The sequence below is a fragment of the Euleptes europaea genome, chromosome 12 (genome assembly GCF_029931775.1).
Source record: "Euleptes europaea isolate rEulEur1 chromosome 12, rEulEur1.hap1, whole genome shotgun sequence".
NCBI lineage: Eukaryota > Metazoa > Chordata > Lepidosauria > Squamata > Sphaerodactylidae > Euleptes > Euleptes europaea.
This window is the reverse complement of record NC_079323.1, coordinates 50,748,411-50,772,128: the sequence shown is the minus strand read 5'-3', so window position 1 is coordinate 50,772,128 and position 23,718 is coordinate 50,748,411. Positions and strand designations below refer to the sequence as shown.

Below are 23,718 nucleotides of genomic sequence, written 5' to 3'. Positions count from 1 at the left end.
ACACTCACTCCATGTGCTGCCCGTCAGTTACAGGGTTCAATTCAAGGTATTGGCTATCACATATAAAGCCTTTCATGGCCTTGGATCCTCATACCAGTGGGACCGCCACTCACACATGATCTACCGTGACAACTTCACTCTTCTGCAAATGGCAAGACCAACAACTGCCTGTACATGTGCATTCTCTGTTGGGGCCCCTACTTTACAGAAGGGCCCTGCCTGAAGAACTCAGGAAGGCTCCCACTCTCCTGGCATTTCACAAGCTATAGAAAATGGAATTATTCAGGAGGGCATTTTCACAAAGGCAATAAAACTTTATTATAATGGAATTCTGGAAGAATACTTTAATGAAGAAAAAGATACTGTGGTTTATAGCACTTTAGGTAATACATACTATCTGTTTCTATATGTTGTATACTATTATGTAATTTATGCATTCTTTAATATGTCATGTTTCATGTTTATGCTTTGTTTCAGATTTTTTATTGGTTTTAATTTCTGCAACCTAATTCTATTGGATGTTCCATTCTACTGACTACACTGACACACTGTGCAATCCACCTTCTCAAAAAGAAAGGTGGATTACAAATAACATAAACAAATAAAGCAAAAGCAAGCTATTATACTATATATACATCAGCAGATATAAGTGGCACAAAATGACACGATTATGCCTTTACTTATGGAGTTTCCGCTGGCTTGCACAAGAATTTCTCAGCCCTATTTAAGTGTCCAAAAATAAGAATGGGGGGCTACATTTTGTGAACTGAGAAGTGTATCAAAATTAGTAGTGCTGCGGTTAGAATTTATTGATTTGAAAGCTAATATTTGGAAAAACTGGTGTTTTCTCATATAACTAAACTGCTAAGCTGTCAAAAACAACACTGTATTTCAGTCAAATAAAAGTGATCACTTACTAAGTTGCCAGGTGGTATTTCCTAATTGTACCTCCCTATAAGAGTTGAGAGTGGCAACAATAGGAAGAGACTTGGGCTTCGTCTCTAACTGTGGGCTTCCAATGGCAAAATAAATGACCCATTGAAATATTTTGTATTCCTGAGGCAAAATAAGTCATCCACAAAAATATTTTGTGTCTGTGTCATTTATATTTCAAACGTAGACAACATCATGGAAACGTTTAGTTGATTCCAGAAGTCTAAGCATACCACTCACCTCCTGGCCAGACTTCCCAGAATTTTCCGAATGTAAGGATTCAATTTCCCCTTCAATCATTGCAGCTTCTAGGCACTCGTGCAGATCTTTGAAGCCATTAACCTGAAGCGGGTACTGGCCAAACATCTCTGTATTTTCAAATTTCTTCCCTTATCAGAAAAGGGAGGTATTAACATTGTAACAGTAAACATTTGGGATCGTGTGTGAACTGTAAAACTACATTTGATTATGGAGCAGTTTCTATACCATATTCAAACTTGGAACAAATTAGTTAAATTTACTTGGTCAACATTGGACCAAAAAGCTATGGTGAATAAGCTGATGGTTCTAAACTAACATTAGCTAATGATGGGTGTTAGTCTGCCACTAGCAGCACCTGAAGAAGTGAGCTGTGGCTCACAAAAGCTCATACCCTACCAGAAATTTTGTTAGTCTTTAAGGTGCTACTGGACTCTTGCTCTTTTCTACTGACATTAGCTAAGATCCAGATATCTAATTAGACATACCCAAGTGCTTACATAGCTCTGGAATTAACTTTTTTTTCTTTAACTGCATAGAATCTCCCACAATACAATGTTACAAGCTTTTGAAAGCTTGAGATTATTCAAGAAACATAATGGGATTACTGCTCAAGAATCCTAAACCCTGAGTTCCTTGGATGCACAAATCTAGTTGTGAACACTGCTCAGGATCCAAGTAACTGTACAAGAAAGTATGTTTAGAACTGCAATTGCCTCTGTCTTATTCAGACACAAATTATTGTTAATATGGTTTCCTGTTATCTGGTTTTGAGATCATGACATTTTAGTAGGTCCGCTATTTAGTTTTCTGATTCCTGTTCACACTGATAGTGGTATATAAGAAACCACAACGTTGAGCTGAGCACGAGAGGCCAAATAAACCTCTACATACCATCCCTGTCTATAGACCTACTAAGCAAAGCTAAGTAAAGTTTGAAAGCTGGACTAAAAGTAATCTTTTTGAAGGTGTAGAGAAAACAATAATTAAGTTTAGCAATATAAAGAAGTCCTGTAACAATAACAATATTCGGAAAGCTATTTCAATAGTTAAAGCTTAAATATCTGTTTTAAGAGATATTATAAATAAAACCTTCTCAAAATTAAATGTTAGGAATCAAAGTTCACACAACAAGTTGCAGGTAGACCACACGTCAAACAAAAAGTACTCAGTTTAATTACTGGCACCTTATGTATGTTATGTGTAAAGGATGTCAGGCAGCAACAAAAAAGAACTGTATTTGAAACTTGGGTGACCTGTTGCTAGCTAGCACATTATTAAACAGAGCAAAGGTCTGACTATGCATGTCAGCTTCTATAAATATAAATATTCCATTTCTTTTCTTTCAGTCTTAGCGTGACACTGTGACGCTGAATTGGCTGTATGAACAGTATCATTATAGTAAGTAAGCATGTCAATTTCATGTACTCATGGCAGATATGAGCCTTAACAGGAAAGGCAGATCTGTACACACTAGTGGTCCCAAACCTTTTAAAGCTTGAAGGTACCTTTGGAGTTCTGGCACAGGGTGGTGGGTGTAACCACTAAATGACCACCATGGGAGGTGGAGCCAACTACAAAACATCATGAAGTGAGATTATACATAACTCTAATAGTAACTCTGTAACATTTCCAACAGAAGCTCTGTATAATAGGATGAGTTTTATAATAAACATATTGTTTTAAAATATTTTCTTGCATACACACAGATTACTTTTAGTCACACAGTGAAGATCCTTGCGTTGTGGTGGTAGTAATGTTTTAAAAAGTCTGCACATCCATTCAGAAGCCATGTTGGGCAAAAGCCCCATCAGACCCCACCCTGTTTCTAAAAACACTTGGCAGGCACTATGGTGCATTCATGCCATAAACCTATAATCCCTGTAATTTGGAAATGTTACTAAGCTATGGTGGTATTGACTTTAGAGTAAACAGTATGCTTTGATAAAACAATGGGCTGATCCAATAACTCACTTCCACTAAGTTGGATCCTATGACTCCCAGTCTTTCTCTAACAGGGAAAGGTTTCCTTCAACAAAGAAAGGCTTCCTCTGATGGAGAAGTCTTTCTCTATGGGAAAAAAGCCATCCCCCAATGGAGGAAGTCTTTCTCTGTTGAACAAAGACTTCGTGGAGGAGAATCACAGGATCCAATCCAATGCAGTTTCTGAACTTGCAGACCTGGAATATTTAGAAAGTGTTCTTAGATTGTTCAGTTCACTACCCCAAAAAAGTTGCTTGTATAAACCGCATATGTATACATTTCTGTTTATCATTAAAATGCTGATTAGGGATAACTTTGTTACAAGAATGTTACCATTCAGGAACAATACCTTCAAGAACGCCAACTACTAGAAACCGCCCATAAAACAGTTCTACCATCGGGTTCTTTGGCTTCTCTCCATCCCTGAAAATACAATAAATATATAAAGCTGAAAGGCAAAAAAGGTTGGAATGCCAAGAATTAATTTAAAATAATTCTCAAAGTGTCCCGGGACAGCCGATAGCCCCGGCTTTCCAGGCCTTCCCCATCACAGATGACCTACCCACAGAGCAGAAATGCTACCGCCAGAGTCATCCGGAGGACCACCAAGCCTACAGGAGCCTTCCTGCATGTTCCCTGCAGTGCTGCCCGCATCCCAGGAGGGGGAGAAGGAAACATCACTGGAAGGCAGACAATGTGGCTCTGGCCGCCGCAGCAAAAGGGTGGCCGCATGACGGCCCTGCACGACGGCCCGAAGGCGCTGTGTCCCAAACAGGCGCTGCGTCCCGAACAGCTGAGCTGCAGCAGAGGCCAGTGAAGGCAGTAGCTGGCCAGCCACATGCCCAAAGGCAACACGCCATATCCCGTCCCCCAGCCACCAAACAGCTGACAGGTGGCCAGGTGAGGGCGGGGCAAAGACAGGCCAGGTGGCCCATGCACAGCCAATACGGGGGAGAAGGTGGAGCCCTGGGAGGAAGGTACCTTTATGGCATCCCAGAGGAGGGGTCTGGGAGGACTGGGAAGAAGTCAAGAGGAAACCCTGCGTATAAAAGGGAGTTGTGAGCGGAGGCTGAAGGGAGACAACATGCTGCTAACGGCCTGCTCAAAGGGGCAACATGGCAGCCATGGAGGATGAAGACAGTTCTGACTCGCCCTCCAATTGGTCTGAGGCTGAGGAGGCTCTTCCCACCCGTGTTGGATGTACCCTGGAAGGACTGAGGGGGGTCACTGCAGGGTCTCGGCCTCACACTACATTTTTGGTCTTAAATGTTGAGCTGAAATTAACTCAAACCCTGCTGTTCATGCACTGCATGCTTTTCTTCAAACAAAATTTAAAAGCTCTCAAGAGAATCTTAAGTTAAATTCCTTCAGCCTCTCTGGCATCAGCTGGAAGCATGAGACAGACCTGATTGTCATCCACATATTGGTGACAGCCCGGCCCACATCTCCAGATGACTTCACCCAGCAGCTTCATGTAGATGTCAAAGAGCATACGGAACAAGGTGAAACCTTGCAGGATCCCATAGGCCAAATGCCAAGGGGATGAGCAGCAGTGTCCCAGCACAACCTTCTGTAACCTACCTTCCAGGTAGGACTGGAACCACCACAGACCAGTGTCTCCCAATCCCAGCTCAGACAGGCAGTCCAGGAGGATACCACGATCCATGGTATTGAAGGCCGCTGAGAGGTCCAAGAGAACCAACAGACTCACACACTCCCTCTGTCCATCTCCCAGAGCACATCATCCACCAGGCAACCAAAGCTGTTTCAGTACTATAACCAGGCCTAAACCCAGACTGGAAGGGATGTAAACAATTTGCTTTATCTGGGAAAGCTTGGAATTGTCCAACCACCACCCATTCAATCACCTTACTCGAGAATGGAACATTTGAGACTGGTCAATAATTGAGATTTCCTAGGTCAAGGGAGGCTTCTTTAGCAATGGATGCATTAACTACCTATCAAACCCAATCACACAGCCCCCCACCCACAAAGTTTTAAGTAACCAGTAAGGACAAGGGTCATACAAGCAGGTGGTGGGCCTCAAGCTTCCAAGGATCCTGCCCACATCCTCAGACTAAATAAACTGAAAAGTATCCCAAACAATTGGACAAGTTGACATCCTGGAACCATTTGACAGTGTCATTGCTAACATAGAGTCCAAGTTGGGATGGATGCAAAAAATTTTATTTGCAATGTGCTGACCAAAACAGTCACAGTGAGACACAAAGCAGTCTGCCTCCTTCTGCAGGTTGGATCCCAGCAGCCCTCTGACCACTCTGAACAGGTCCAGTGGACTACATTGTGCAGATGCAATGGTGGCAGAAAAATGTTTCTTTGCCGCCATCACTGCACGGAGTATGCTTTAAAGTGAGCATCTGCCCGTGTCTTATCGGATCTGTCCCGAGTCTTCCTCCGCTGTTACTCTACCGGCCTCCCTTGCCTTTCATCGCCTGCAGCTCCTTAGTAAACCAAGGGGCTACCTGGGCTCTAACATTTCAGAGAGGTTGCCTGGGAGTGATCATGTCAACTGCCTGGGTCATTTCCCCATTCCTGAGGTCAAATTTACAAAACAATTACTTCATTTCATCACTGATATATTACACCTATTGCTATATAACGCCTCAGTGTCTTTGCATGAACAATGACAACATTAAATTTCATGGATTGTTTTATTATATGGTAAAATTGGCAACTTACTGTTCCTCCTCAGCTTTTATTTGGAAAGCATCTTCTAGCCAATCTAACAATTTATGGGTGAATTCACTGACATCTTGCTGTTGAAAGAACAGTAGTAACAAAAGACATATTTAAATATATACCTGTTTGACTGGTCAAAAAGATTTGCTTAATGTCAGACGCAGGTAAAATATCTTTAAAACATTATTAAAACATAAAAGATTTCAATCATCTACAGGTCTGAAACTAATTACAAAAATGAATTAACTGTTAAAATACTCAAACATAAGTTAGTTTTTGAACACAGTTGTGCTAAGTTGGTAGTAAGCCAATTCTTCCTGTTTTGAGACACCTGCAGATATAATAAGCTTTGCTTTCCCTGCCATGGGGATAGAGAGCAAGCCACCCTCCCCACTATCTTCGCTGTATGGTTGGAGATAATTTTATTCAAGAGAAGTAAGCATTAGATATTAATTTAAAAATAAGTTAGTTTTAATGTTAAGATTAGTAAAATATGCTGTGAAGGCAAGTATTATATTAACAATATAGAGAATGAACAAGCAAGTAAAAAAATAGGAGGATCTATTATTAAGAGGCTAAAAATCTGGCATAACACAGTTTATAAGTAGGACAGAAAAATACTGTAATTTTTATCAAATCATATGACCACCCAAAACCCCTTTTTAATGTATTGTTTTCTATTTTTCTGTATTTTCCTATTTCCTATTTTTATTTGTTCCTATTTTGACTGAAATGAAAATCTTTTTAAAAAAAAATTATTGTCCTTGCTAACAATTGATATTATCATGGAATATCAGACAGCAATCAAATATTAAGTAGTTCTGGGGATCAATCAAAAAGCCCTCCATCAAAATATGTGACCTCTGAGGAGTCATCATCATCCCAGGAGAAGAGAAGATCTTGCCCTGCCATCTCCTTTTTTAAAAAAATCTCCTCCTTAGTTGTCATGGAAAACACAGGCACTAGAGAATGAATATTTAAAATACCACAGTTGCACATTTTTGCAATATTTGAACCATGACAAAAATGCTCCTGTGGCTTTTCTAGCATCCCCTGATGTCCACCAAGAATGGACCCTTTTTTCACCAGTTGTTTTTAAAGTTTTCTTAATATGTTTGTAAACGTCCAGATATTCATGTGAATTACACCATTCTGTAACCTCTTCCCTCAGTTCTGCATAAATGGGCCTCAGTAGTTTAAACATTTAGATGACTATTACATTACCTGCTGGGAGTCATTGGACTTGAACGCATCTTTAAGAATTTCAACAGCTCTTGATGGATCAACATATTTTCTTTTGGAGCCAAAAAGAAGTGCAAATAGGTATCTTAATTCACGCATAAAAGGCAAATTTCTATGTTCCTGTATTCAAAATGAATGTAAATAGTGAAGTTATTTTTTCCCTACTAAACACTGTAGCTTTTGAATTAGTATTATACTCTAAAGCCTACAAAAACATTGGGGTGAATCCTGCCTTGAACGGAAGAAGTATGCATAAAGTTGCTCTTCTCCACCTTCTCCTTCCCCCAGCTTAACACTGTGGACTTCAAAAGGCCTCTACTACGTTTGGATGATCTCCAGAAAAAGATGCCATGCAGAATTGGGGGGAGGGGCTGCAGCATGAAGGGCAAAATCAGACACATGTCTGCCAGTACTTTCCTCTTGCATAAACAAAGCAAGCATCAGAACTGAGCTTGTACCACTTATGTAAGTGGGAAAGGTAGATATTGTTTGATTCCTGCCTTCTTACTTGAATTTCCCATGCCACGTGGCATTTTGTTTTGTGGGTATACCCAACTCTCAGCAGAGGCTTTTTGGATTGCACAGTTGGAGAAATCCAAGTATTTCTGTGGATGCCTTGACACTTTCATAGGGGGAAAGGGTTTTAATATAATTCATTTAATGTAATATAATACAAGTGTTTTAATATAATTCATCAAAATTAGGATCTAACCCATTGTCCCACACTACCATTCACATTCCTTTCTCTATAAAGATTTTAAATATACTTTTCAAATCAGTGACACAATGAATGCATTAAAAATCAAACGTTTGCTTGTTTCAGCCCTGAGGCAACACCACATCTTTTCGATAGGAAGAGGATCATCGGGCTAGCTGTACAGCAAATACTACATTTAAAATTACATTCCTGTACCTTAAAGCAAAGCCCCATAGTTATTTTAATTACTTTAGAATTACTACACAGAAAACAGTTAATAGGTAGTAATGTTTCACACAGAAGATCCTAAATTCAATGCCTGCCATCACCATTTAAAAGGTTAGGTAGCAAAGGCTGGGAAAGACCTCTCTTTGCCCAAGATACTGCCAGTCAAACTAGGCAATACTGAGAAGATGGATCAGTGGTCTGACTCCGTAAAATAATTTGCATATGTTCATTCTGGACCATTAGCTCTTCAGGGAGGAACCAGGGCCTAGTAGTAGAATATGTGCTTTGCATATGTCCATACCACACTGGACATTAGGTCATAAATATCATATAGCAAGTCAACAGAAATGACAAAAGAAAAAAAGATTTCTCAGTATCTAGAGCCTAATCCTACTACTTACTGAACCTGAGATGCAAATGTTGCAACATCCACCTTGTGAGAAGAAGTGGCACACAGTTATCCCATTGCCTTTTAATACCAGGTGAAATCCACTTGCCACACCTCCACAAAGCACAAACTTGCACTATATTGACAGCTTAGCAGCCACTCCACGGCCCTTTAGAATCCCCTACTACTTTAACTACAGCATCTACACTAACCCTAATTTACTGCCCATAAAAAGCCCATGGATTTTATAATCTATATTCTTATAATCCATAATCTAATGATATCTATGTAACGCTTCACTTTCAACAACTCATCTGGAATATTCCAAAGCTGAATGCAATACAAGTCATTAAAAGAACATTGTCTTACTTCAAAAGCAATACATATTTCTACTTATACCTTTTGGTTCCGTGGCAGATCTTGAGCACTTGCAGGAGGACTATAATTCAAGACTAGTCTTCGGAATTCCAGCAGATGAAATAACGACTGGGGAAAAACAGTGATATAACTTTTCAAATTTTGATTTTTGGGGGCAAAAAATTAATGGGTTACCAGTATTTACACATGAATACACTGAAAACTGGAATACCTATCTGGTTTTGGATTGTATCCCATACAGAATGCTTCTTATATTTGTATTTTAAGAATATAATTCTCATGTAAAGTCTGCAGCACAGAATGCAAAACTAGTTTTGTGAAAGTTATGAATCACACGACTATTCTCAAAGGACATCATGATCACATGCCAGAGTAGTATAACGAAAGAGTATTCAGTAGTGACTCTTGTTTAAAGTCTTTTGGATTAGACAGGCAATAAGAGACCCAAGGGAGTTAAAGTCTTGATTCTATATTTAAAATGAAACAGCGATATGCAAAGGGCCAAAACATGACCTTTGAACAGTTGGGCAACAGGATGAACGCTGAAGTTGTCCCCTGCCAAACCTGCTTAACAAACTGACTGCAACATAAGGATGTGTCATTTTTCTTTATAGATTCTTCATGCACTTATTTGTATTTGAATCTGTGAAAACCAGATTTAAATGCATTCAGAGACAATATATTTCTGATTACTAGATGCTGTGGGTACAGCAGTCTCTTGTTCTGTCTCCTTCTAACTCCCTGGAGGCAATGAGCTGGCCTGAGAAATCCAAGGCTTGTTATGGACAGGTCACCTAGTTACTGCCGATGAATAAAAATTATCTTACTGATCAAGTATTAATCCAAAGCTAATTATATGTAACATATTAGCCAGCATGAGTCTTGATATTCCGTTTTTGTTTGTTTCTGTAAAAATTCATTGGACATGTTAAGTTTGAAGTGGTGACTGAGTTAATCGATTATTATTATTGCTTTATTTCACACAATGATCCTCTGTATCATTTAGCACAGGATCAAGATCTAGGGCTGGGTCTCTGAAAACTGAATAGAACTTTCCTATATGCATTCCTAGGATAAACCACCAAACACTGAAGAAAGCTGATAGGAAGAAAGTAGATTTTTTTGAAATATGGTGTTGGAGGAGAGTGTTACGGATACCCTGGACCGCCAAAAAAACAAATCAGTGGGTTTTAGGCTGTCGTACTTTAGACATATTATGAGAAGACAAGAGTCACTGGAAAAGACAATCATGCTAGGAAAAGTTGAAGGCAGCAGGAAAAGAGGAAGACCCAAGAGATGGATTGACTCTATAAAGGAAGCCACGGCCCTCAATTTGCAAGATCTGAGCAAGGCTGTTAAGGATATGACACTTTGGAGGACATTGATTCATAGGGTCGCCATGAGTCGGAAACGACTTGACGGCTCTTAACACACACGCACACACACATGTTTAGAGATAACCATAGTTTGGATTTTACAGCAAATTCTGACTCTTTAACACTATGGAAAGAAGAGTGAAGGTGTGCATAAGTGCAAGAGGGAAGAAAGGAAAATGACAAGGAGAAGCACGCAAAGTCAAGGAAACTTTCTTATTTGCAAAACCATGATTTCGCGATCGGCTCCATGATGTTGAAATGATTTAAAGCTAAAGCCTTCATTAAAATTAGACCTTTTACTGTAACTATGGCAATAATGAGGAGCAAACGAGCCACAAGAGGTTCTCACCAATATGCAACAAAGCAAGATGAAAGAGCATTGTGGCAATTTACCCCTGTTCATAAGCAACAAAAGAGTTTGCACTAGCAAAATGGGATTCAAGCCAGATTCTTTTTAACCTCGCTGCAGCAGAGTTTGCGCTGTCAACAGAAGATGAGTTACTGTTCTTGTGCAACCGCACAGGACAAAAAAAAATCAAAACTAGAAATAGTAAAAGACTAAACCAATAGTGGGAGGCAGTTTCATATCTCATACAGGTTTAGAAGCAGATTTTAATTAAAACTCTGGAAAACACTGATCTTGCATCATGTTCAGAATTGCTTATTATTATTCAGCATTGCTGAAATGAATAAATTAATATGTAAACCCAAGGGCTGATCTCTGCTTAGCTGTGACACGTGCACAGAAAGACATGGAACTGAGCATTCAGAGAAGTCTGTTTATATTTGTTACTACACTGTTGAAAGCAGCTTCTCCTTTCTAGAAGATGACAAACCCGACAGAACAGATATACAGAAATGCTTACTCAAGCTGGAAATGGTGAAAAGCAAAGGAACCTCTAGGAAACTCACCTCCATTAGTGCAAGTTTCCAAAAGCAGAATAAAATGGTTTTCATTTTATTTTAATACTATTCCACATAGCAAATCATGGCACTGATTATATATTTCTGACCTCAATAAAAATGTGCCAGGTTTCAAAAGACCTTTAGGGAAAGTATGAAATATTGTCACACAGTTGATGCAACCTAAGGAGCCTACAGTCCTGTGGTTAAATGAATACTGCAGTAGGTAATGTCCAAAATTATCCCACATTGAGTAAACTGTGATGGCTATTTGAAACATAATCTATTTTGGCTGCTAGACAATCATATTCATTTAAAAACCAAGCAATACTGGACACACAATCCTGTACATTTAATACAAAACTATCATACCCAAAAAAGTTTAAATTAACAAGTTTACATATGGAAGTCTGTTTTGAATTTTTATGATGTTGGATGTAGACAGCGGTTGATACAATATTTCAACCTATCTGCATAATGTTCATAATTAGTAGGCTATTAAAGGAGTAATGCAGTTCCAAGGTTCAGTTTTCATTTTTGGGACATGTACTAGAATCTGAAATCCATGGAAAAAGTAGACTTTGCAAAAAAGTACTGATTCAGGACCTTCACTGGGTATGAGAGAAGCAACTATGAGACAATCATTACTAAACTCAGCTTTGAAGAAAGGCCTGTCAGCAGGCAGGTGTAAGATCATTTTAGTCCTAAGCAATCTGAGGGTTACAGGTCAGAGCTATAGGTTAAGATATACACCATTTTTTATACATCTATTAATGAATCTATGCGATTAACCTTTCATTGGTGTCATATAACAGCACAGTCTTGGTGATTCTAACTGAGATTTATCACAGAAATAACAGAGATCCAGTTGGATTCAAAAACTTTGCCTACATTTATCTTTAACCAATTTAGGGTATATTATCAAGTTGGAAAATAAGACTTCTAATGTTGAATATACTGTTTATTTATTATTTCAACTTACTATCTCGCTCTCCCAGGCCAAGGCCAGGCTGTGTGTGTAAAATGCCATCAAGTCACAGCTGACTTATGGCAACCCAGTAGGATTTTCAAGGCAAGAAACTAACAGAGGTGGTTTGCCGTTGCCTTCCTCTGCATAACGACCCCGGTATCCCTTGGTGGTCTCTCATCCAAGTACTAACAAGGACCGACCCTGCTTCCCTTCTCAGATCTTATGAGATCAGGCTAGTCTGGGCCACCCAGGTCAGGGCTAAATATACTAGTTGCTACAAAGATTGTCTGGAATCTACTTCTACTTCTCAATCAAATAAAAAAAATAGAAATATTGAATTTATCAGGAATGGACACTGTAATGGATAAAATACAAAAAAGGAATGGAGTTTCTTAGAAGATTCTTGCAAAGAAATTATTTATTGTATTTTCAAACTCTGGTAGCATGGCTATACCATTCAATAAAATACAAAACAGTAAACAACAGAAGTTCAATTTTGAAATTAATGTACAAGTACTATAAAGCAGAATGCAGTATTTAAAAGGATTTTAACTATCAAAGGCCTGAAATATAAAACACTCTTTACATGGCCTTCTAAAGAGTCAGTGGAGTGGATTTTTATCTTTCCTTCTGGCAGGAATTCCAGAAACTAGGGCTGATCATTGAAAAAAAAGGTCTTATTCCTAGTGATTTCTAGACTGATAGTTTCATCTCCAAAGGCAGAAGCGTCAACATAACAGGCTGTACTTCAGGGTAGTTTTGATATGACAAGTTTTATAATAACGTTGGCTAAACAATAAAATTCATTCATTATTATTAGTGTATGCTTCTCTTCTAAAAAGAAAGATTTCTCGGATATGAACATTAAAAATATACACACTGGAAACAATAAAGTGTAAGCTTCCATTTTGTTGAACTTTTACAATACTGCAAGTTTGCTGCTTTACATTCTTTTGCCACACAGAATTATTATTCTGTCTTCCAAACACTTCTTATTCTTGACATAAATGGCAATTCAGTGATTAACAAAAATCAATGAATGAATTTACCTGAATAACTGCACTGAACCAACATGTATTGCCAACATTTTTTAATCCCACTGGACAATTATCTTGACGTTTTCTATCATAAGGGTTTGGAGAGTCGCTCCACACTTCTGGATGCGTTCTTTTCAGACTTGCTTTGTTTTCTGCTATACTGGCTTCTAAAACTCTTAGAAAGTACAGGTAGTAATGGAAAGAAGGAACAACATGTTACAGTAGTGTCACACAGAAACACAGCGGCTTAAAAAGGCAGCGTCCTGCACAGAATGGTGACTAGATTATGGGTCCGCAATTCTAGAGCCAAATGTAGGTCAGTACATAACCAAATTAAAAACAAAAACAAAGAATACAAAATCTTTAAGTTCAGACAGAATAGCGAGTATGTGACAGTAATGGCAGGACAGATTTTTATGGGACTTCAGGGCTTCTAAGAAATGCTTTACAAAAGGTGAAGTGACAGGCATACTGTTTAATCTGTCATTAATCCAAGTATGAACCATGCAGAGATTTAGAACAGAGGACCTGGGTATATTTATTACTTATAGTGAGATCTCGGGTGCACCACTTCCTAGACCTCACCTAGAGTATTCTGTTCAGTGTTGGGCACTGCAATTTAAGAAAGATGTAGACAAGCTGGAATGTGTCCAGAGGAGGGCAACAAAGATGGTGAGGGGTCTGGAGACCAAGTTCTATGAGGAAAGGTTGATGGAGCTGGGTATGTTTAGCCTGAAGAGGAGAAGACTGAGAGGGGATATGATAGCCATCTTCAAGTACTTGAAGGGCTATCATATAGAGGATGGTACAGAGTTGTTTTCTGTTGCCCCAGAAGGTCGGACCAGAACCAACGGGTTAAAATTAAATCAAAAGAGTTTCCATCTAGACATTAAGAAGAATTTTCTAACAGTTAAAGCGGTTCCTCAGTGGAACAGGCTTCCTCGGGAGGTGGTAAGTGCTCCTTCCCTGGAGGTTTTTAAGCAAAGGCTACATGGCCATCTCACAGCAATGCTGATTCTATGACCTTAGGCAGTTCATGAGAGGGAGGAATCTTGGCCATCTTCTGGGCATGGAGTAGGGGTCGCTGGGGGGGTGTGGGGGAGGTAGTTGAGAAATTCCTGCATTGTGCAGGGGATTGGACTAGATGACCTGGTGGTCCCTTCCAACTCTAGGATTCTAAACAAGTACTCACAAAAACTAATGTTTGTGATGCAGAAACTCTATGGATTATTAATCAGCATGTTAATTACGAGTAATCTTAAACTGTATAGTTTATGTTATGCAAATAGGCTCTCTTGTACTAACTCTTTATTGAACTCTTTCTCTGAATTTTAACACAGGCTACTTCCACACCAAGGAATTCCCATATTTCAGCCACCCAACTGGGCCATTTTTTGTAATCTTTCCCCATGAAATCATCCTCTATTTGTGCACAAACCATTAACCGCCTGTTCTGTCCACAAAATAATCTGCTTTATTTAAAACCTACCAAAAAAAAAAAATAATAATGAAAAGGACGCTATCAGCATGAGCAGTTTCTTGTCTCTGAACCGGAAACAGCACTGCATTATCCATGCTTCCTCAAAATAAATTAAAAAAATCAAACAGGGTAGGTGAAGAATTCTAAAGATCATGTGATCACACAGGAGGGGGGCTTCAATGCACATCAGATGTAAAAGAGAAACCACCACTAAGAATAGGGAGTAAATGGATTATCCTAGGCTGTACAGAATCTCTGCTGCAAGGCCAATTTCACACAAATTGTATCAGCCACCAGACTCCCATGAAAAAACACCCTGGTGTCAAAGCAGCTATAGTTTAGCTCTAACTATAGGATACAAGTGTTTTTAATGGTGGTGTACTGCACAGAAACAGATACCCATTTGTTTGTCATACCTATTAAAAACTGGTAACTGATAACATAGAAATGGTAGATGCTCCCAAATACCCACACACAAAATGAGGCTTTTTTTTTTAAAGACAGGAATAAATTTTGGTTGTTGTTGTTGAAAAGGAGAACAGCAGCCTGTTTTCAAGAGATCATCTTACTGGGCTGCAATGCTTCCAAGATATCCAGTTTTCTGGAAAGCATTTTTAGGCATCATTAGTAATGTCCCAGAAAAGCATGGCAGTGTTTACTGGTGATTCACGTAGGTATACACACAACCCAGAAGTGCTAAACCAATGGATGGTGGTACATCTTTCCCACATATTTTCATGACAGGAATGACATATTAAGGTACTTCTAGGATTCAAAATGAGAAGCTGCCATCAGACTTCTAACATTTTAGGTCTACTTCTCTGAACAAAGTCATAGCTATCTTCAATAGAGATAAGGGCATGAAGAAAGGACTAGAGATGTAGATTGAAGAAACTGATTTTTAATAAACAGGACACAATGAACTAAAGCAACACTTAAGAAAACAATGAAGCCAGATACATGGAATTTATTTTTCCTTAGCAAAACTGATATATCTCTATTTGACTTTAATAAAATCATCATACAAGTTATTTACCTGCTAATGGCTTGTTCTTCATCTGTTATTCCCGTCTCCCTAAATGCCCTGTTTGATTCCTCCAAACTAAGGGCAATTGCCCTCTGAAGATCATCTTTATCATCTCCTGTGAGATCAATTACATCTGAAAAGCAAAGCTGTTTTCTTAAATTTAATTTTTCTTAAAATTAAAAAAAATTAAAAATTAAAAATGAAATAAGAGTGAAAAGCAAACTGTACTGCAGATAACAGAAAACCAATTTAGACAATGATAAAAATGTCATTAAAAATAACTTGCATTAAATGGATGCATTTATAATCTCAATTTATAATCTAATTTAAGCTCTGACATACATAAATGTTAAAAAAATTGCTTTTAAACATTATTCCCAAAATAACTTATATTAACAGAAACTATTCTCAGGCAAAGGGGGAGCAGAGAACTTGAAGTAACACAAAGCACAGCATCAGGAAATTTGTTTCCTTTTGAACAGCTAGTTCAATAGCCCACCCTTAATTATCTTTTTAGCCTCCAGCTTTTTCTGCACATGTTGTTCTATAACTGAAACCTAGTAAATATTACTTCAGTGAAAACATACCTAGATGGGTACAAAATATTATGTTCTAAATCATGCTTAATAATTAATGCTAGCCTTAAAAATCAGTAAAACCTCCTTGTCATCTCATTTATAGGTATAAAGGCAGTACCTTTTCAAATACCACTAACAGAAACTTTATTGTGTTGAAAAATAATTTTATGTTTCAGAGCCTGCATCCATTATGGAAACTGTGTTGCTAAGAGAGGGTAACAATGTGAAATAGGCTTTATAGACACTACACAACATTTATGGTAACATATTCAAAGAAAAAGTCCGTGGCTGCATAAAAATGTCATACGCTTATGACAGACAGCTTGGTCATTACAACAGACATCTCACAAGTGATAAGGAATTAAGAACAAGGAAAGTGGTCAAGAAAAAAGCCAGTGAAGCAATAACAGTGGTACTCAAAGAACAGCACTTACGAATGTCCAAGCATAAAATATAACTTCAGTATTGCATCAGAAATATCCATCAGAATTACACATGCATTCCTACTACTACTTATACAGAAATTAAGCTTTGCAGTTTCTTCCTTACATAGTTAATCCAGGAGCATTTATACGTAATTTCAAATTCAGTTTCTTCCTTACATATAATCCAGGGGTGCTAATAGTTATTTCAAATCCTGAATATTAAGTTCCATCATACTAAAATGTTAAGGCCTCTTTTCGTCTTAAAAAGCCATCAAAGTGGCACATAATAAAACTAAAATGAACAAAAACTCAAAATGAGAAATAATTGGTCAGTCCTGAACACAATCAGAGAAAGCACACTTGCCCTACCACCAAAATCCAAATAATTTTCACAAATTTATCTCAGGAGGAAGCTCCATAAATGGGTTTTGATCACTGAAAAGGCTTTCTTGTAATAGGAAAGCAATCAAATAATGGTTTAAAGAAAACAAGAACTTTACTATACAGAGGCCAATATTTTACAAAAAGTGACAATAGTTACACATGTGTATTTACTGCATGATGGTCACTAGGGCTGTTGATTCGGTTCGGCCCGAGCTGAAAAACAGCCGAATTTCCCCTGATTCGGTGGTTTTTAGTTCGGGACGAACCGAACTCAAAAATGGCGGTCAACCGGGGAGCCGAATTCAGCGAGTTCGGGAGTTCACGAATAAATCCGGCCAATTCGGGGCTGTCAGTAAGCAGCATAACCGTCAGTAAGCAGCATTCTCCTTCCCCGGCCAATCGGTGGCCAAGCTGGGTCTTCTTCTGGCCAATCAGTCAGGATTGAGTACTGGAGGAATCAGCTGATGTGCGGCCCGGCCGGGGAGAGAGAGAGAGAGAGGGAAATCCTCGTGTGTGTGTGGGGGGGTGCTTGTGCACTTCTGTGGCTGCAGGGGGCATATTTTTGGGGTACAGACCCCAAACTTTCAGCAGAGATTCAGACAATCCTTCTTAAGAGACCGCCCAAGTTTTGTAAACATTGGTTCAGGGGGTTCCGAGATATGGGCTCCCCCCTTTTTTCTTTCCATGGCTGCAGGGGGCGCATGTTTGGTGATACAGACCCCAAACTTTCAGTGGAGCTTCAGATGAGCCTTCTTAAGATACCCCCCAAGTTTTGTAAACATTGGGTCAGAGGGTCTTGGGATATGGGCTCCACCCCTTTTACCTCCCCCCTTTTCCATTTCCGTGGCTGCAGGGGGCGCTTTTTTGGGGATACAGCCCCCAAACTTTTAGCATAGCTTCAGACAATCCTTCTTAAGATACCACCCAAGTTTTGTAAAGATGGGTTCAGTGGGGGCAGAAATATCGGCTCCCCCCCTTTTCTCTTTCCGTGGCTGCAGGGGCGCATTTTTGGGGGTGCAGATCCCAAACTTTGAGCGGAGCTTCAGACAAGCCTTCTTAAGAGACCACCCAAGTTTTGTAAACATTGGGTCAGGGGGTCCCGAGATATGGGCTTTCCCCTTTCCCCTATTGGGATGAATGGATCAGCCGTATGCATTTAAATGTATGCATCTCCAGAGCAAAACGTCCCATGCCTAAATGGAATCGTCTTGGATTACCCAGTCCTCCCCAGCCCCTCCTGATGGAACAGAAGACAGCCACAGTAAGACCCCTTTGGGGGCTTTAAGCTATAATTTTTCTCCTGTGTGTGTGTGGGGGGGGGGAATCAGAGTCTGTGTGTGTGTGGGGAGGGAGCAGTTTCTGTGGGTGGGGGGGGAAGCCAAAGGGGGCTTTTGCCAGATCTGCCTGAGGTGTGTGTTCCCCCTCGAGTCTCTCTCTCCCTGGTTTGAGGGGGGGTTTCAGTTGTGTGTCTTCAGGTTTTCCCTCATTCATAAGAGCGGTTAGGTCTATTTGGATGCTTGCTCAAAACTTGTTTTCAAATGGTGACTTAAAGAATGCATTTGGAGTCCCATGCAAAAGGGGAAATTCCACCCCTCCTGCTCATTATGCATAGCTAGCTGCCTCTGTCCCTTTCCATGGTTTGCAAACTCCCAGGTGTCAGGTGTTGCTTTGCACAGTTGCAAAGGTGTTGCTTACAAGATTGTGTTGCTTGTTGCTTTGCAGTTGTGTTGCAATGCTTTGCAAACTTCTCAGCTGTTTGTCGGGGCTGAGAGCTTTGTGCGTGGGCGGCAAGCTCTGCTCAGAGACGCACATTAAGGGTGGGGGACCCCTTTCGGGGCCCATATCTCAGCCCCCCGACCCAATCTTTACAAAACTTGGGGGGGTCTTTCAAGAAGCGTCCTTTGAAGTTCCGCTGAAAGTTTGGGAATTCTACCCCAAAAAATGCCCCCCCAGAGCCACGGAAAGGCGCGGTTGTATTTTTAATGGCTTTATTTGGCCGAATTTTTTCCCGAACTTTGAATCCTGCCGAATTGCACGGACCCGAAGTGGGGGAGTTCGGACTTCGGCATATCCCGAATCTAAACGGGCCGAATTCAGCCGAATCCAAACTATACCGAATTTTTTTAATTCAACAGCCCTAATGGTCACAAATGATCAGACTGGCTATTCTAACCACATGGAAAAGTTTTAATGTGGCCACATGATGAGCCTAAGCAGCACCAAATTCTCATAATGATTCAGAAATTCAGTGAAGTGGTTGTTGAATGGTCAGGCCAGAATCTGATGACTATTTTTCACAGACTGCCAGAGCAATGACAGAGTTAGAAAATAAGACAGCAGTTTTTTCCTGGTTAAGGAATTCCTAAACACCTAGCTTTTTACACGTTAATCTTTACCTCCAATAAACAGGAGTGAACACCCCACTAGAAGGACTGTTATAGTTTCCATTTAGTTGTAAAATACCTATCAATAATTGGCCAGTGGCAGAACTCAGATGAGAGCACAGAGTAGAGTCATGGAACATGGCTAATATGCCAACTTCTTGCGACGCCCATCACCATTTCCTTAAACAAAAAAAGTATGCACAGTGCCTACTCATATTTTCATGAAGTGGCCTCTGTGGAGCAATTTATACAGCATCACTGGGACACTGACGCAGCCCTAGAATGAAGTGGGCAGTCAGTGTAGCTTCTGAAAAATTAGCCAAATACATTTTTTCCATGAAACCCAGTTTTTTAAATAAATAAATAAACAAACAAATAAATAAATAAATAAATAAATAAACTACGAAGTGGAGAATGTAGCAAGCCACTCTGGATCTCAATTGGGAAGAAAAGTGGAGTACAAATGAAGTAAAATAAATAAAAATGTCTAAGACTGGCATACCAACAAGTTTTCCCCAATCAACATTTAGGTTGGTCCCTTCAGTTATACAGAGAAAAAGACACTTACTTGTATCTGCTTGGCTGCCTACACTGATGTATCTGTCATTGGCAGGAAGTGCTGTTTGATAGTATGTTGTCTCTTCCTGCTGAGGAATCTTAGCATTCTTTGCCGTAAGGAAAGCGACTGCTAATTCCAAGTTTCCATTGCTATCCTTTAAATGTGAGAGAACAAAGTTCTCAGCATTCATTTTCAATACCAGGCAACCTGAACGGCTTCAAACATCAAAATCAGAATAACTTAATTCTTTAAAGTGCAAATTATGTTACAAACTTGCATTCATCAAATTTAGTTAGGATCCGAAACTTCCTTCACTTAAACATTAAAGACGTACAGGTGCATCTCAGGACACAAAGCTGCCAGAGCTAAAAACTTCAAGTTCCACTAAGTATCAGGGAGAAGTTTTAAGCACAGAGCTTAACTTGGCCACTGAAATCAATAAAATGAAAAGTGCTTAATTTCAGCTAATATGTGCATAGCTCTTAGGTTCTTGGATAATTTTTGAAATATATAAAGAAGCAATTAGTGATTACTGAAAACCTATACATTTAATGTAGGGCATATTAATTTTTATTTTTACTCCAACTCCACAGCAATGACTGCCTTCTCAAATTATACTGAATTTTGCAATCTCTGCAGTTACTGACTTGGTAACTCCCAGATAAAACGTCTTAGGAGACACAGCAAAATGCAAAGTAAAAACCAGCAAAACAACCTATCAATTAAAGTGGTAAGAGAAGATCTTTCTGTCCCTCCTCACCTCTAAAACAGGAAGTAGTGGCAAGGCTTTGAGGGTGTATAGGTGTGTGTTGACTAACCCCAAAGGCTCTTTTCATGCATTTGTTCTGCTTTGAATAATTAGCCATGTGGACGCAATGGTCAGTATTTCAAGTAAACTGAACGGATCATAATTTAACAAGCGCACAAATACTCCAAAATAAATGCAGCACTGGACACAGGGAGATATGGATTGCATGACAGAATGTCTTGTCTACCTAATGCAAGCAAGGAATAAATAGTCTGAATTTACATCTAAAGCTACATCAGATAACTTAAGTATTAGTAGAACAGCCCCCAAAAGCTTACTCTGAACACCAATAATATGGCATATCCTTTTATTTTTCCCCATTACACATTCCAGTGAGTACACAGCGGTTCTTCATTCCAAGAAAGCATTTTAGTGTCAGATTTCATTATGGGCATTATTTACATAAACTATGCATAAATCCTTTTACAGTCTGCCTCATTATCTTTATAGGACTTACAGGAATTTTTTGGGGGGACATGTTTATAACAGCCAAAAGAATCTCATCTTAGAAATAGGCAAAAATAAATACAGTATCTCCAAGACACCATACCTTTAAGGCTTGCTGCAGTACTTGAGTATCATTGATACCAGTGATCTCTCTCAGCTGATTCAGAAACGTCTGCTGGTGCTGAAGAATTAAAAAGATAGTCGGCATTGCAGTTTCAAACATTTAACTCATGGAGAAAAGTGCCATCAAGTCACAGTCAACTTACAGCAGCCCCACTGGATTTTCAAGGAAAGAAACAAACAGAGATGGCTTCCCGTTGCCTGCCTCTGCATAGCAACCTTCAGTGGTCTCTCTTGGATTTCCTTGGTAGTCTCCCATCGAAGTACTAAGCATGGCCAATCCTGCTTAGCTTCCAAGATCTGACAAGATTGGGCTAGCCTGGGCCATACACAATGTATTTTGTTAAGCAGAGGCCAAGTTGAAAAAGAGCAGACTACAGTGTATCTCAATGAAAGACGGAAGGGCAAAAAATCCTAGGCTACTCCATTGAATAGTTCCTTGCATTCTTCATGTTTCTCCTTTATTTCAACATGTCTCACTATCTTAGATTATGAGCCTTCAAGCCAAGGAACAATACAATTACTATCCATATAAAAATACCACTACACAATGAAATGCAATAGAATAGACTTCAGTAAAATATTAACTTAGCCATTATAAAATAAAAAATTACTATCCTGAAGCTACAGCCCATCACTATATCTTAATATTTTCAACACTTGATAAACATGTTCTTCCCTGAGCATCGCTATGCACATAAACCTTCTTATTTGTCTAGTGTTAACGGATTCTAGTTTGTTTTATTTATTTACTTCATACTTTCTCCCTAATGGGGATCCAAAGCATCATTCTTCTCTTTTCCATTTTATCATCACCCCAACTCTATAGGCTGGGCTGAGAGGGTGATTTGGTCCAAGGTCACCCAGCAAGCTTCCATGGCACAAGTGGGGATTCAAACTTGTTTCTTCCAGGTATTAGTCCAACACTCTTAACCACTATACTACACTGGCTTTTATACACATACATCAGGTTTTTGTATGCTATCTAAACTTCAACCCAAATATTCTAAAAGCCATGGATCAAAGTAAAAATGGATGGATGCTGCCCGGTTCCACAAGTTGCCATGTAAGCAGAAGACTCAGACAGCTTGGGAAATGATTTGCAAAAAAAGATACATAGGTGCTTAGAAATGGTTCAGATACTGCATTTACCCAAAAGGAAGACGAGGTTCCCCTCCCCACATGTGCCATCAAGAAAACAAAGGGTCATTTTATTTGTAGACAAGTTACTAGTATGTACAATAATAAAAAACTTTTCTTGTGTATAACATTTTTAGGGGGTTGCCTTATATTTAATCTCATCTTCCTCTTGAGTAAATATGGTAATTTATATTTAGGTTGCCAATTATATAATGAAATCAGTGCAAAATAGTCTATCATACTAAAAATTTAAGAAAATAAAAACTAACTTCAGAAGGACGCAAGAGTAACTACAAACAGTATTGTCCTCTTCAAAACTAGAATTTTGGACATGGATAGGATTTCTAATGTACCTGTGCCTAAAATACAAGTTACATAATATGGCAGCATATTACAGAGAATGGATTTTATCTGTCCTGCTAGAAGCATCTGAAATTTTAGAACACTTTATAAAACGCATCTAGCATGCTAAGAACTCGTATACTGGCTTACTACCATTTCTGTACTAAGGAATTATTGTTTTTTTACAAAGAAAAATTCTTAGAAGGCATATTATCACACTTTTGTAAAAACAACAACAACAGTTATTACATGTATAACTAGGGTTGCCAGCAATCTCTGCAGTCTGCTGCCTCTCTGCCAGAAGGCGGTAGAAAAAGAATAAAAAAAAAGTTGTTGGTACAATGCCATTGCATCACTTCCAGGGAAAACCCAAAAGTGAAGTCACTCCACTGTAGGAATCACTGGAAACTCTATGGTTTTACCACAAAGTTTCCAGCAATTCCTAGAGCAACTTGCTTGCAATCAAAATAATAAATACTATTCACTTTTTCAAAAGGAAGACTCCAAGCAGCAGATTTTAGTTTAGGAAATAGTAATCATTATAATGTAGTGCTTAAGGTGTCAGACTAGGGCTCAGGTTCAAATCCCCGTTCACGCCATCGAAGCTTGAGCCAGTCACACACTCTCGGCCCTGACCCTGGCTAGTATTTGGATGAGAACCATTCAAGGAATACAAGGGTCGTGGTTCTTGTAGGTTATCCGGATTGTGTGACCGTGGTCTTGGTATTTTCTTTCCTGACGTTTCGCCAGCAGCTGTGGCAGGCATCTTCAGAGGAGTAACACTGAAGGACAGTGTCTCTCAGTGTCAAGTGTGTAGGAAGAGTAATATGTAGTCAGAAAGGGGTTGGGTTTGAGCTGAACCATTGTCCTGCAAAAAGTACCTCTTCCTACACACTTGACACTGAGAGACACTGTCCTTCAGTGTTACTCC

The 23,718-nt window shown here is 39.3% G+C and overlaps 1 protein-coding gene across 3 annotated transcripts in view; it reads right to left on the bottom strand.

Moving 5' to 3' along the window:
* Positions 1-23,718, bottom strand: part of USP25 (ubiquitin specific peptidase 25) — an 81,309-nt gene that overhangs the window by 40,891 nt on the left and 16,700 nt on the right. For all 3 annotated transcript variants that reach the window (XM_056858064.1, XM_056858065.1, XM_056858066.1), the window contains exons 2-10: positions 21,289-21,366; positions 19,940-20,084; positions 15,610-15,733; positions 13,106-13,268; positions 8,829-8,915; positions 7,099-7,236; positions 5,875-5,951; positions 3,524-3,597; positions 1,174-1,322 (exon numbers count right to left, since the gene is read on the bottom strand). In XM_056858064.1, coding sequence (XP_056714042.1) covers positions 1,174-1,322; positions 3,524-3,597; positions 5,875-5,951; positions 7,099-7,236; positions 8,829-8,915; positions 13,106-13,268; positions 15,610-15,733; positions 19,940-20,084; positions 21,289-21,366 — 1,035 coding nt within the window. The remainder of the gene's footprint in view (positions 1-1,173; positions 1,323-3,523; positions 3,598-5,874; positions 5,952-7,098; positions 7,237-8,828; positions 8,916-13,105; positions 13,269-15,609; positions 15,734-19,939; positions 20,085-21,288; positions 21,367-23,718) is intronic.